The 15039-nt window shown below is 43.2% G+C and overlaps 2 protein-coding genes across 9 annotated transcripts in view; both read left to right on the top strand.

Moving 5' to 3' along the window:
- LOC140201739 (dematin-like) overlaps positions 1-12045 on the top strand; it is a 72570-nt gene extending 60525 nt beyond the window's left edge. For 7 of the 8 annotated variants that reach the window (XM_072266345.1, XM_072266347.1, XM_072266342.1 and 4 more), the window contains 4 exons: positions 157-275; positions 9022-9127; positions 11002-11066; positions 11946-12045. In XM_072266345.1, the coding sequence (XP_072122446.1) occupies positions 157-275; positions 9022-9127; positions 11002-11066; positions 11946-12017 (362 nt within the window). In that variant the 3' untranslated portion in view covers positions 12018-12045. Of the gene's footprint in view, positions 1-156; positions 276-2873; positions 3474-9021; positions 9128-11001; positions 11067-11945 lie in introns of those variants that run through there. The other variant, XM_072266348.1, reaches the window with a different exon arrangement.
- The window catches only part of LOC140201740 (dematin-like), an 83718-nt gene that overhangs the window by 49270 nt on the left and 19409 nt on the right, over positions 1-15039 (top strand). The window lies entirely within an intron of this gene.

Below are 15039 nucleotides of genomic sequence, written 5' to 3'. Positions count from 1 at the left end.
CACAGTCAACGGTCAGGGTTGATCATAACTCTAAGTTTCAGGAGAAGGCAGCTGGGTGTGGAACTGGGGAGCTGTGTGAGGCAGACAGCGTCTGGCCTTGAAGACTCCAGATAGCACACCTGCTCGTTAATGGCAAGTTGATGTCATTCCTTCCAGAGAAAGAGTGGAGGAGAAGGATTGCGTCAAAAGCCGACGAAGAGGATGATGAGGAGGAAGACGATGAAACTGATGAAATGAAAAAACTGCGGGAGATTCAGAGGAAGGAGCTGAACAAGGTGAGCAAGTGTTTGGAACCAGCCATTGTTACATGTTTCAGAGGAATGTTCTTTAGAATCAAAGAAAATGTATGACAAAGAAGGAGACCTTTTTTTTTCAGCCCATCGTGGCTTGCTGGGAAGAAAAGACCTTCTCACTCTAGTTCTGGTATTGGGGTTCACAAGGAAAACCAGGGCTAGAGAATGCTACTCAGCCCTCAAGGCTGGCCCACCATTCCAACTATTAGTGGCACAACTGCCCCGGTTCTTGTTTCCCCTCTGTGCTATTTCCGATAGCAGTCAATCCCCTGAGATCTCAAATAGTTATCTCTCTCTACTATAAGTACCTGCAATGATCCAGCTTCACCACCTTGCAGAGTAAGATATTCCAGAGCTTCACTGCCTTCTGTGAGAAGAGATTCTCACATAATTCAGTTGTCACTGATTGTTCCTTGTAAATACGACTCCACATTCAATACTGTCTCTGTCTTGTGGAAAGATCTTAACATCTCCCCATCATCCCTGCTTCATGGTTCATTACCAATGATCTTTCAAGCTCTTAGGAAGACAGATGGAACATTTTTAGTTGTCTGTTGTAGGATAGTCCTCTAATATGTACTGCCTCTTTTCAGTTCTTAAATAAGGGATCCAAAACTGTACACCATGCTGCAGGTCACTAGTACCAAAGCTGTTCAATGTTAAAGTCATTTTTTATTTCTAAATTCCCAACTCCCTTGCTGCAAAGGCCAATGTGCCATATGCTTTCCTAGTGACTTGCTGCTCCTGCCTCTAAATTTGCTGTTTCATCCCACAAATTCCTCCCATCACACTGCACTCAACTCAGTTCTTCATTTAAATAATAGCCTGCCTTTTGATTGATTAAATTCCATCTGCTGTTTCTGTGACCAGAACTGTCACTAATCTGTATCCAGCTGTATAATTTGACAAACTTCTTCACTCTCCACAACTTCAGCAAATTTTGTAAACTTACAAACCAGACCATCTATGTTTTCATCCAATTCATTATTAGTTCCCAATATAGATCCCAGCAGAACACTGCCATGGACTTCCAGCCAAAATAAGTCCCATCCACCACGACCCTTGATGGCCAAGCCAATACTGAGTTCAACTACTAAGTGACTATGTATCCCATGCTTTATAATCTACTGCATGAGCTTCCCATGAGTGACCTTCATTGATCATCTTCATTACTTTGTTAAAAAAGATTCAATCGAGATAGTAAGATACAACTTTCCCCACAATTACTAACTCTCCCTAATTTTTTCCAAATATTCATTCTTTCCAAACACTCGTAAGTCCTATACTAAGAATTCTTTCCAGTAGCTTCCCTGAAACTAATATACTAGTATATAATTCCCTGGATTATCATAATTTCCCTTCTTAAATGAAGGAACAACATTGGCTACTCTCCACTCCTCTGGAACCTTATGTGGTTAGAGAGGATACAAAGATCTCTCTTGTCTCTCACATTCATGGTGATGTGTTGCAGCCTGCTTACAAAACTTCTACATATACTTCTGAATTACTCTCATTGTAATCTGCAGCCTGTGATTTCTCTTCACTGTACCTTTGAACCATCTTAGTGAACTAGTGATTTCACAGTCTTCTGAGGGACTCGTCGGATTTGACTCTCAAGCATGCAGGTACAGCATCTTTAAAATTTAAAGTTAAAAGTAAATTCTCTTATCAAAATACACATGTGTCACAATATGCAACCCTGAGACCATTGCATACTCAGTTAATCCAAGACACGTAATAGCATGAGTAAAAAGAGCACACCCAACAGAATGGACAAACAACTAATATGCAAAGAGCAACAAAATGTGCAAATACAAAAGAGAAAAAGAAATAAATGCATAAGTAATAAATATTGAGAACATAAGGTGAAGAGTCCTCGAAAGTACATCCATAGGTTTAAGCGGACAAAGGTATATAAGGGAGAGAGGGAGAAGGGGAGGATTCCAAGGCTGACTGAAATGTCAAGAAATGAAAGTTCTTCTACCCAGCATCTTGTTCTCTAGCAACTGTACATTTGCTAACAAGACTGGAGACCCAAGGGCAAGGTTGCTGTATGGGAGGGAAATGAGGAATTGCTGTATTCTGTATTTCACGGATACATGGCTCACTCCAGATACGCTGGAGACGTTGGTAAGACCTGAAGGCCTCTCAATACACAGGATGGACCAGACTGCTAATTCAGAGAGGGGAAAGGCAGGAGCCTGTGTTCCATGATAAACTCGTTGTGGTGCTCGGGCATGCCAGTTTTGTTGCACTCTTGTTCTCCCGACCTGGAACATCTAATGATTAAATGCCGACCATCCTACTTATCAACAGAGTTCTCTTTGTGATCCTGACCACAGTTTACATATTGCCAAAAGCAGACGTTAATCAGGCACTTGAGGTATTGAATACTGCCTTCACCAAACTAGAAACAGCACATCCCAAAGCATTTCAAATCATACTCAGGGATTTCAGTCAGGCTTGTCTGAATAAATCTCTGCCCAATTATCATCAGCATATAACCTGCAGCACCAGGGGTCCCAACACACTCGATCACTGCTATACTATGATTAGGAATGCCTTTTGTTCCTTGCCTAGACTGCATTTCGGGAGATTGATGGCGGGAGGAGAGAGAGCAGCGCACCACGCGTGCACAGCCCTCCGGTGAAAAATGATATCGTATCCGTTAAATAGGGGCCATGGACATTTCTGATTTGATGGACAGGGATGTGAAAGCACAGAGGAACATCTGGAAAAATTTCTGAAATGCTCATTCGCTGCTGTCGTTACTGCATGGTCAGGAATGTTCTGGAGGGTAGGCCTCAAGATCCCCAGCTTTGCCTGCTGTTGGCGACCAAGATTGAGGTCGAATCATTCGGACAGTGATGGCTCTCAGTACTCGGTGTCAGAGAGCTGATTCGGAGGCTCAAAGTTTTCGGATGACTCAGAGATGGATTGTGGTCGGGCATGGCAGGGAGAGTTTTTCTATCTTCTCCCGTCTGCGTGAGATGTGGGACATTTGAGAGACTTTGAACTTTTACTGTGCTCATGGACTGTTCTTCATCAAGTTATGGTATTGTTGCACTGTTGTAACTATATGTTATAATTATGTGGTTTTGTCAGTTTTTTCAGTCTTGGTCTGTCCTGTGTTTTGTGATATCACACCAGAGGAAATATTGTATCATTTTTAATGCATGCATACTAAATGACAATAAAAGAGGACTGCATGTCTTCATAATCTAACTTGGCTGCCCTTCTCCTACCTGTATACAACGGAGGCTAAAGAGCAAGGCTCCAGAGATAAAGACAACAAAAAGATGGTTGCGGGAGTCAGAGGAATGACTACTGGATTGATTTGAGTTGATAAACTGGGCAGTGTTCAAGGACTCGGAGGATCTGAATGAATACACTGCAGTTTTCACGGACTTTATAAAAACAATCATAGATTAGTGTATCTCCACATATTCATTTAGAGTCTTCCACATCCAGAAGTCCTGGATGAACTATGAGATATGTAATCTGCTGAGGGCCAGATCAATCACATTCATATCTGGCGACCAAGTAAGATACTAGAAGACCAGGTACGATATCTAGAAAGCCATCTCATGTGCAAAGTGGAAATTCCAGCCCAAATTTGAATTACTGAAAGATACTGGACAGCTGTGACAAGGCTTGAATGCTATTACCTCTTACAAAGTGAAATCAGGCAACGTAGGTGACAAGGCTTCACTCCCAGATGAGCTCCAATGCCTTCTATGCTTGCTTTGACCATCAAAACTTGGAGGAACCTTCATGAACTCCTGTCATTTCAGTCTCTGAGGCCAATGTGAGAGCATCCTTCAGGAGGGTGAACTCACACAAAGCATCTGGCCCAGATGAGGTACCAGGTCAAGCACTAAAGACCTCTGATAATCAACAGGCTGGAGTTGCCACCGATATCTTTCACCTCTTGCTCAGCTGTCTTGGGTACCCACCAGCTTCAAGCAGGCTCTTAAGAAGAATGTGGTAACCAGCCTCCAAGACTATCATCCAGCAGCACTTGCATCCACTGTGGTGAAGTACTTTGAGAGGTGGATGATGAAACGCATCAATTCCTGCCTCAGAAGCAACTTGGATCCACTCCAGTTTGCTTAATATCACAACTGTTCCACAGCAGATGTCATTTCATAGGCTCTTCACTCTACCCTGGAACATCTAGACAGCAAAGGACATACATCAGGATGCTCTTTACTGGCAACCACTCGGCATTCAATACCTTTATCCTTTCAAAGCGAATTAATGTTTCAGGACCCTGACCTCAATACCTCTTGTGCAATTGGATCCTTGATTTCCTCACTTCCGGACTCCAGTCAGTTCGGATTGGCAACAACATCTTCTCCATGATCTCCATCAGAACAGGGACACCACGAGGCTGTGTGCTCAGCCCCCTGATCTACTCGCTTTACACTTATGACTGGGTGGCTGAGCACAGCTCCAGTGCCATGTTTGAGTTTGCTGACGATACTGTTGTCGTTGGCTGAATCAAAGGTGGCGATGAATCAGCATATAGGAGAGAGACTGAAAATCTGGCTGACTCGTGCCATAAGTACAACCTCTTACTCAAAGTCAGCAAGACCAAGGAACTGATTATTGACTTCAGGAGGAGGAAACCAGCGGCCCATGAGCCAGCCCTGACTGGGGGATCAGAGGTGGAGAGGGTCAGCAACAATGTTCCCTCTAATTGTTAGTAGTCAGTGTGTGCAAAAATCTTATGTTGTGCGAATTTTTCCTGTGACAAAAGTATGTGTGCACTGAATGCACACGTGGCACAGTTTATGTAGGTTTACAAAATATTTGACATAAAACTGCACAGAATAACAGCAAAATAACATACATACTTAAGTCACTCAGTTATTTTTTCTCTCTCCTGCCTTTGGCATTTACCCATTCTTTGTAAACTCTATCTGGACTAATAGAACTTCCATCCAATTGATAGCTTTTGATTCTCATTAACATATCCAAATGACATTCACCTAAATGTTTTCTCAGCTTGTCTTTGAGTTGATTCATTAGGCTAAAGCCTCGCTCACAGTCCGCACTAGGCGCAAGAAAGGTTCCCCCAATGTCCATCAACTGTGCAAGGTCGCAAAACTGTTCATTTTGAAGTACAAAAGCCACCGTTTGAGCAAAGTTTGAAATCAGTTTGGATTTAATTTTTTCTTGCGCAGAAAATTTGAATCATTAAACCGTCTAACTATTACAGTATTTTCAGCTAGAAAATCATGATATTTTAGACATAAGGCATTAACTTGTTCATCGCCAAATGTGAAGTCACAACCTGCAATTGCGGAGAAATCAAAAGCTGACCATTTTTGTACCTCATCTTCAGGAAACCTTTCTTCTAAATGAACACAAGGACTATTTATAAAAGTCAACAGCAAACTTGTATCTACTGTGACGTTTTCTTCACGTTGTTGGCTTAGCAAAACTTTAACTTTGTCACTCCACAAAACATTGTCTCCTAGATATTGCTTTCTTGTTAATTTTGCCTCGCGCAAAATGAAGTGAATCAATCGGTGTCAGGCCACTCTTTTGCAGAATGTTGCACAGTGCAGCCAGTTCAACAAAGACATCACTTAAAACCGGTAAAGCTACTTTGTATGTGATGTTTATCAATTTCTTGTGACACTATTTAGCCACAAAGTCATTTGACTGATCTTTTTCAATAAAAACTTAGTAAGCTACCTACAGGATTTGAAACTGATCTTTGTAAACTTTATGATATGAACACTGTCCGCCAAAGATGGCTGCCACCGTGATGCAGCTGTACAAACCGGAACAGGAAAGGTGAGGTGACGTAAATTAGTGACGTGCATTGTGGTGTTTGAAAAACCGACTAACTAGTTAACAGAAACTAAAAGATAAAAGATTATTTTCAATAAGTATAATTATTAATTACCACATTATTTTAGGTAACTAACCTTTTGTGCACACATTAATTTCCTTTGTTCGCTTGTTGAAAAAAGTGTGCGCACACACACGCGCACAGCTTAGCGGGAACATAGGTCAGCAACTTTAAATCCCTCGGTGTTATCACTACAGAGGACCTCCAGCGTGTAAGTGCCATTATGGAGAAAGCACAGCTGTGCCTCTGTTTCCTTAAAAGTCTGCAAAGATTCGGCATGACATCTAAAACTTTGACAAAATGCAGTAGATGTATATTGACTGGTTGCATCATGGCTTGGAAAGGAAACACCAATGCCCTTGAATGGAAAATCCTACAAAAAGTAGTGGATACAGCCCAGTTGTGGTAGTCCATCATGTCCAATAACGACAGGAAACCTGTGGGGGAGAGCTTTTAAAGTGGTAAAGCAATTGCACTGGGGCTGTTCCGCTCTCTTGACTGAAGTCTGGGTCCAGTGATATGAACAAGCATGATAAACTGAGGTCATGACCACGATCTCTTTTGTGCCTTGTCGTGCCCTTTGTTCCCCACAGAGCATTGCAGTACCACCTTCGTGGATGTTGGATCTCACTGTAGTTCTCATCCGCCCAATCTGCCGGAGCTAACTTTGAATAAAAAAATAAATGAATAACACTCAGAACTAAAGTTCAGGAACCCCTTAGATGCAGGTCACAGTCTCAGTTCAGCGCAGGGAAGTGTAAACTTCACAGGATGGCGAGCTGAACACCAGCTCCTCCATCGCCCCTATCCCCAACACCCTGAACTTTTCAATCCGGCACCTAAATCAGCCAAACCAGTTCTTTCCTCACTCTCAGAACCAGGGCCTTGCTGCTTCAGTTTGGTCCCAAGTCCAATCCAGCAATGGCCAAACATTGGCTCATTCCTCACTCCTGGGTCCGGGCCCGCCGGCTAGACTCAACCAGTACCCAACCTTTTCAGTCTGGCCTGGCATTTAAATTGGCCGATACCAGCTTGTTCTTCACTCTCGAGCCCGGCCCCACTACCTTGATTTGGCCTGTACCCGCTGCAACTGTACTGCACCTTCAAGACTCCAGTTCACCAAATCCCACAGAACACTGCAAAATTACCAGGTCATATAGACAGCCCTGAAAGGGAGGTTACAGGCTATTGATTGCAGTGATCATTGTCCAGAAGAAGCGTGATTAATAGAGTAGTTAGTAGATTTGTTTGCTGCCAGTAAAACATCGCTGAATCTCACCGGTACCATCTTAAAACAGCATCTCAACCATCAGACCCTTGAACCAGAGGGGATAACTTCACTCAGCTGCACTTGCCCCATCACTGAACTGTTCCCACAAACTGTGGACTTGTTTTCAAGGGCTCTTCATCTCATGTTCTTGATATTTATTATTATCATTATTAAGTTTGTTGCATTTTGCACATTGGTTGTTTGTCCATCCTGTTTGGTGCGGTCTTTCATTGATTCTGTTGCATTTTCTTGGATTTACCAATATGCCCACAAGGAAACAAATCTCAAGGTTGTATACAGTGACATATATGTACTTTGATAATAAATTTACTTTGACTTTACTTTGAACAATCTAGTCTTCTTTAAATGATTGGCTATTTCTTCCTTGATTGTAGACTCTAGGGTCTTGCCAACAATAGATGATATTGTTGGTCCATTGTATCACACTTGTCTTCCCTCCTCTTGAACAAGGTATAACACTTGAGGTTCTCCAATCTGCTGATGGTCCCCTCCAGAACTCTGTGAGTTTTGAAAACTTTCAACAATAACTCCACAGTGCAGCAATTTCCTTTGCCTGTAGATCATTGGGTTCTGACAACTTGTCTTTGTCATTCCCATTAGCATTTCATTTCTGATATCTTGTCCTTTGAGATCAGGATTGTTGCACATTCTTTGATATTTCAATCTGGCTTATTTGTTATCTTTGGGTAGTTGCTATGTTCTCCACCATGAAAACTGATACAAATTGTTGTTTTAATTGACCTACCATTTCCACGTATCCCCGGTTCCTCTACAAACTCCAGTTGTCTGTTGAACCCATTTCTCTGTCTATACTTCCAACTTTCATATCAGTGTCTATTTTGAAACTTTGTGCTGTTTCTTGAGTATCACAACTTTGTGTGGGGTGGATTCTGGATCCCTGGTGCCTTAGTGTGAAGGAGAACGCAGCAACGGGCCAGATGTCTCCTGCCAGTTCAGACTCAGGTTTATTATCACTAGCTTGTGTCGTGAAATTTGTTAACTTAGCAGCAACAGTTCAATGCAATACTACTAACTAAATCAATCAATTACAGTAAATATATATATAGAATAGATTAAAAATAGTGCAAAAATAGAAATAGTAATATATTTTTTAAAAGGTGAGATAGAGTTCATGGGTTGTACCCCCATTTGTTAATTCCTGACCGCCAAAGCTTAGATTTCTCTCACCATCTTAATGATCTGCTTTGGCTAACCTCGTCTATTATATGTAAGGTAATACAGGTTTCCTGTTATGTTATTTCTAGGTATCATTCTGGTGATTCTGCACTACCTTCTCTCCAAGGTCCTCCCCAAAATGCAGAGCTGAGGACTGACTGAGCAGTCAGATGCAGCTAAGAACACACCCACACGAATACATACTGCTATATTAAAACATTTATTCCCATGCAACACACCCAGATTCATGCATTTAACATACAGATACACACTCTCACACAGCCCATGACATGCACATTCCTTGACCATGGCTGCCAATGAACAGACACACCCTTTAAACTCTCCTGTTTGTTGAAGCGTCTTTGCACTGAGATGCCGTATTGATTACATTCTAGATCCAGTCTGGCCTTGGGAAGTTGATATTGAAAGAGGAGCTGGAGAAGTCGAAACCACGGGGAAGGAAATCTCGATCGTTACCAGACAGAACCACCAGGAGTTTCTGTAAGTCGCTAAACTCAAGATGCTGTTTAATTTGTGGTTTCTCAGGATTTGGGAACAAAAAGCTGCTGGGTGTAGCCTGAGTCATCGCTGTGCTGTGCAGTCCAGGACAGCATCTGCAGCCTGCAGTGGGTGGAATATCCCTTGGGACATGGTCCACAGCTGGGAAACTGGGAAGCAGGAAAAGCAGAACTGTTGGAGGTGCAGTGTGGGCCTCCAGTGGAAGGGGTTGAAAGGGAATGGAAATACAGTCCCACCAGAGCAATTGATAGCTTATGTCTGCAATGAGAGATGGTTCATCGAAGGATGATCTCTGCTGTTAGACAGTCTCAGCTTTGCCTAAAACCTCCCTTCATAATGAGTATATACCAACTATTGATTAACATTTTTAAAAAGTCAATATGTGGCACAGAACAGAACCTCTAAATGTTTCTAAAGACGCGGCGGTAAACCAGTGTTGTGTGTGACCTCTAAGAAAATAGCAGAGTGGTGTCGTGGTAGCATAGCAGTTAACATGATGCTTATTTGCAGAGTGGGGTATCGACTTTATTATTAACTTATTTATGGTAATATTTTGGATTATGTGCTGTGTGTAATACATGTTTTGTGGGTGCGGCGTGGTCGGGGGAATGCTCGTTTGTTTGTTTGTGTATATGCACAGCCAGATGCCAATAAACTTTAATTTGAGTTCAGAGTTCAGTTCCGGCTCCCTCTGTAAGCAAGTTTGTACGTTCCTTCCTGTGTGTGTGAGTTTCCTCCCAGTGCTCCAGTTTCCTCCCACAGTCCAAAGACGTACCGGTTAGTAGATTAATTGGTTGTTGTAAGTTGTCCCTTGATTAGGTTAGGGTTAAGTCAGTGGGTCACTAAACAGCACGGCTCGAAGGACCAGGAGGGCCTGTTCCATGCTGTGTCTCTAAAGCTAGGGGGACACCTATCTTTCCCTTTATTAGGAGAGAGAGAGATCCTGTGGCATGTTGAATTGTCGGGTGAACAAATAGTTTCTGTTGCACTGCGGGTCGTGGTCTTTCATGAGGACTTTGCTATTGCTTGCTTGGTGGGGGGAGGGTGCTTTCTTTTTTTGCAGAAGTGGGTGGAGAAGGGTCGTTACTTTGCCGCTTGTGCGTGGGAGGAGCTTTAGAGTGCTAACGTTTTTACTGTCACTCATTCTTTGGGGCACTCTTCTGTCTTTATGGATGTCTGTGAAGAACAAGAATATCGGGATGTATATTGTATACATTTCTCTGATATTAAATGCAACTATTGAAATGAAATAAAAATAAAATTCCCAAGCCGGTGGTTCTGCAGCAGAAAGGAGTCAGGCTTTGTCAGTCTGGTAGCCCTCGGTGAGGAAGGAGATTTCAAGGTAATGATGCAGTTTGTTATTTTGGAAACAAGTCAATTTGCATCCTGAGAGCAATGAAATAATGATGACATGATCTGGTTTTGATCTTGTGATCAGTTTCCGAAGGAATATCCCAGCACAAACTGTGTTTACTTCAAGCTCAAACTGAGCCTTAATTTTAAATCAAAGGTTTCTAATGACGCCTTCTCCACATTCTCAGCCCCCCTGCACTACCCCAGATGAATGAGAGTGTGAATCGGTGAGAATACCAGGGGTGGATAGGACAAGGCGAGAGAATGCCAACCCTGGATGAGGGTTGGGTTGAAAGATCCTGTTCCTATCCTGTATGTTTGCCTGCCTTGAGTTAGTCACTGAGGTATTTCAATAAAATGTTTGCAAGAAATGATGAATGAAGTGTTTAGATATGTTTCAGCCCTGAGAGGCAGAAACGTTACCCACCTTAATCTGTCATTTTCACTAAATCATATGAATTATAAATTTGCCGGAGATGATTCTAACGTTTTTGTTTCCACAGCCCCACAGGAATCAGCTCCCAAGTCGCCCTCACTTCCCACCCACGGCAGGAATGGGCTCCACAGGGTAAGCAATGCCTTATCTCTAAATAATATATAAATGAAGTTTTGCTGCCCTGTTGTTGCAGGCCTGCATCAGGTCAAAGCATTGTACGAGGGGGCACTTGCTAGTTCCAGACTGTAGAATTGATCAGGCTGAGTGTTGAGATGAAGTTCGACTAAAGCTAACGTTGGAATTGCTCAGGTTGTTGAAATTCCCTCCAACATTCTGTAGAGATTGACATCTTCTAAGAGAGAGGTGTCAAAAGAGAGAGGTAGAAGCCAAGGAAGTGATCTGTGATGGAAAATTACAATGTATTCTTCCACAGATTTCACATATGTTTCTGAGCTTCAGGCAAAACTTAAATTCTGAGAAAACTGAGGTGTTGATGAGGAATAGGCAGAGGATATGCCCTGACGAACAGACAGTGACCTTCCTGAGCCACTGTTGGAACACCAGCTGATGGGTTTGGGAAGCGGCTAAGAACATACTGGTACAGATACAACTGGTGCCAGTGATCAAGTTCAGATATAACTAGTGCCAGTGATCGTTTAGTGGCACTGCCACAGTGCCAATTTGCTCAACCCCGATTCCTACCACATATTTCACTGTAGAGAGTTCTCCAGCTTCTCCGTATCTTCAGTTGCTCTCGGGTTTTGGAATTACCCTCCAGATCTCTCTGCCTCTTTCCCCAGAGAGATGCTCCCTAAACCCACCTCTTTGGAGAAGTGTTGGCTTAATATTGTATATTTCAGACTCAATCTGAAACCACTCCTGTGGTTGTAAGATCTCAGCATGAGGTCTCGGTAATATGGCGCCCTCTAAATGTGGTGTGTGTGACTGCTGTAATTGCTGCAGTAATTTCTAGAAGTTGGTGAATGTTGACGGAAGTGTTCTCTGTTGTAGCTGCAGTCTGCTGAGTTTGCCACGCCTCATCGACCATACAAGAGGAGCAGTGCAGGTAAGGAGCATCATTAATGTGTACAGAACAGGAACCCATGTCACAGCCCACCAACCCAAGAACTGGTGTCTCTGCACCCTGCCCTTTCTCCATTTGCTTTCTACTCAGTACCACACTGGTGTCAGCTAGGAAAACTGCAGACAAATCACCACAATTCTTTGCCTGATAGTTTAATCAGTGGCTGAAACGAGCCAACTGAATTCTTTATACTTGAGATACTTAACGTTTTTACTTGTGAAGGCTGATATACTGGACACTTTTTCCTGCAGGATGGAGGAGGAAAATCCATGACAAAACATCAGCTCATCTCCTGGTGTGCATTTGGACAGAATAAATAGTAGACTGGGGCTCTGAACAGTGCTGGAATTTGGGGAGGCTTCTCCTCGGTTTGGGGTTTGGTCAAGAAACAATTGGTATTATGTTGTCATGTTGATATTATGTAAGAGGTTTAAGCACAAAATGATCAGCAGTAGAAGCAGAGATCACTCTCTGAGCTGAGGGCAGAATGAGGGATGGGAATTCTCTCAGCTACATCCCAATAGCACATTGTTTGCTCCCAGAGGGTTGAGGTGCCACACAGCCCTACGTCACCATCACCTACCTCCCCACCCAGCTCTACATTGTCACCACCTCCGTCACCACCCAATTGTACGGCACCACCACCTCCCTCACCACCCAACTCTACGGCACCACCACCTCCCTCACCAGCCAACTATGTCACCACCACCTCCCTCACCACCCAACTCAACAACACTACTACCTCCCTCCCGACCCAGCCCTACATCACCATCAACTCTCCACATCTCTTCCCACCTAGCTCTACATCACCTCTACCTCCTCCCCACCCAGAGCAACATCACCACCAACTCTTACCCCACCCAGCTATACATCACCACCACCTCCCTCACCACCCAGCTCAACACTACCCCCATCTCCCTCACCACTCAGAGCAACATCACCACCACCTCCTTCATCACCCAACTCTACATCACTACCACTACACTCCCAACCCAACTCAACATCTATCAGGTGTCCCCTCGCCTTCTGCCACTCCAGATTTGTCCAGCCTCTCATTATAGCACATGTCCTCTCATCCAGATAACATCCTACTTTGCACCCTCTCCAAAGCCTCATCCATCCTTCCTGTAACATGGCGACCAGAATTGTATGCAGTACTTCAGTTGTACCCTAACCCGAGTTTTACTAAGCTGCAACATAACTTCCTTACTTTTGATTTCAATGTCTCGACTAATAAGAGTGCCACATGCCTTCTAAATCACCCTATCAACCTTCTTAGCCACCTTCAGGGCGTTAGGAATTTGGACTCCAATTCCTCTGCTCACCCACACTGTTAACAGTCTTGCCCTTAACTCTGTACTGTGTCTTTACATTTAATCTACTAAGGTGCAACACTTCACATTTGGCAGGTTTAAACTCCATCTGCCATTCCTTCGCTTATATCTGCAACTGATCTATAACCCATTATAATAATTGCCACTCTTCTGTGCTATCCACAGTACCACCAATCTTCATTTCCTCTACATTTTCATCCAGGTCATTGATATACACCGCAAACAGCAGTTGTCCCGTTACGGGTCCCTGCGGAACACCGCTATTTGCAGACCTCCAGCTAAGTAAGTCCCTTCAACCACTACCTTCATGCCAGCTTTGAATCAAAGTGACCTATTCATGGATCCCATATATCTTAATTTTCTTCATGAGCCTTCCATGAGGGATCTTGTCAAGCACCTGACTTAAATCCATGTAGACAGAGTTCCGCCCACATCAATCACCCTTGTCACCTCGTTAAAAACTCAATCAATTTAGTAAGACACAACTTGCTCCACACAAAGCCATGCTGGTTGCCTCCTAATTAGGTTTTCCAAATGCTCATATATCCTATCCCTAAGAATTCTCTCCAGTAACTTTCTTCCACTAACATGAGATGTACTGGTCTACAGTTTTCACAATTATCCCTGGTTCCCTCCTTGAGTAATGGAACAGCATTAGCTACTCGCCAGTCCTCTGGAACATTGCCTGCGGCTAAAGAGGAGATGAGGAGATTGGTCAAGGCCCCAGCAATCTCTTCTCTTGTCTTTCTCAATAAGCTGGAGAATATCCCGTTTAGCCCTGATATGCACCTTAATGCACTTTAAGAGACCCAACACTAGCTCCTCCTTTTCCTCAAAATGCCCTGGCATATCAATATGCACAACGCTGATCTGCCTGTCCTCTATATCCTTCTCCTTGGCAAATACTGTTGTAAAATATTCATTAAAGACCTCACCCACATCCTCCACATCCAAGCAAATGTTCCCCCCCTTATCCTTGAGTAGTCCTGTCCTTTCTCTAGTTATCCTCTTGCTCTTGATGTATGTATAGAATGCTTTGGGATTACCTCTAATTCTACTTGCCAAGGACTTTTCATGGCTCCTCCTGATTTTCCTAATTCCCTTCCTGAATTATATTCGGGTTTTGCCATCATCCTCAATGACTCTGCTTGATTCTAGTTTCCTAAGCTTTACATATCTTTCCTTTTTTTTTCTTGACTAAATTTATCACCTCTCTTGACATCCAAGGTTCTCTTACCTTGACATCTTTGTCCTTCCTTCTGATTGTAAATTTTCTGTCCTGTACTCTGTGCAATTGGTCTTTAAACACCCTCCAAATGTTGGATATGGACTCACCCATAAACAGCTGTTCCCTAGTTCCCACCTAATGCTCTCGTAAATTGCCCTGCTCCAATTTAATACTCTCCCGCAAGGTCTACACTTATCCCTTCTATAGCTATCTTCAATCTTAAGCAGTCATGATCACTGTTCCCTAACTGCTCACCAACTGAAAGGCCAGTCACCTGGCCAGGCTCATTACTCAACACCAGATCCAATACAGCTCCTTCGCTTGTTGGATTAACTACACATTGATTTGAGAAACCCTTCTGGGTGCACCTAACAAACTCTGCCCCATCTAAACCTCTTGCACTAGGGAGGTTCCGGTTTAAATTAGGAAAGTCCCCCATGACAACGACCCTATTGTTTT

The sequence above is a fragment of the Mobula birostris genome, chromosome 8, assembly GCF_030028105.1.
Source record: "Mobula birostris isolate sMobBir1 chromosome 8, sMobBir1.hap1, whole genome shotgun sequence".
NCBI lineage: Eukaryota > Metazoa > Chordata > Chondrichthyes > Myliobatiformes > Myliobatidae > Mobula > Mobula birostris.
Note: the sequence above shows the minus strand (reverse complement) of the source record. Positions and strands in the feature narration are given on the sequence as shown.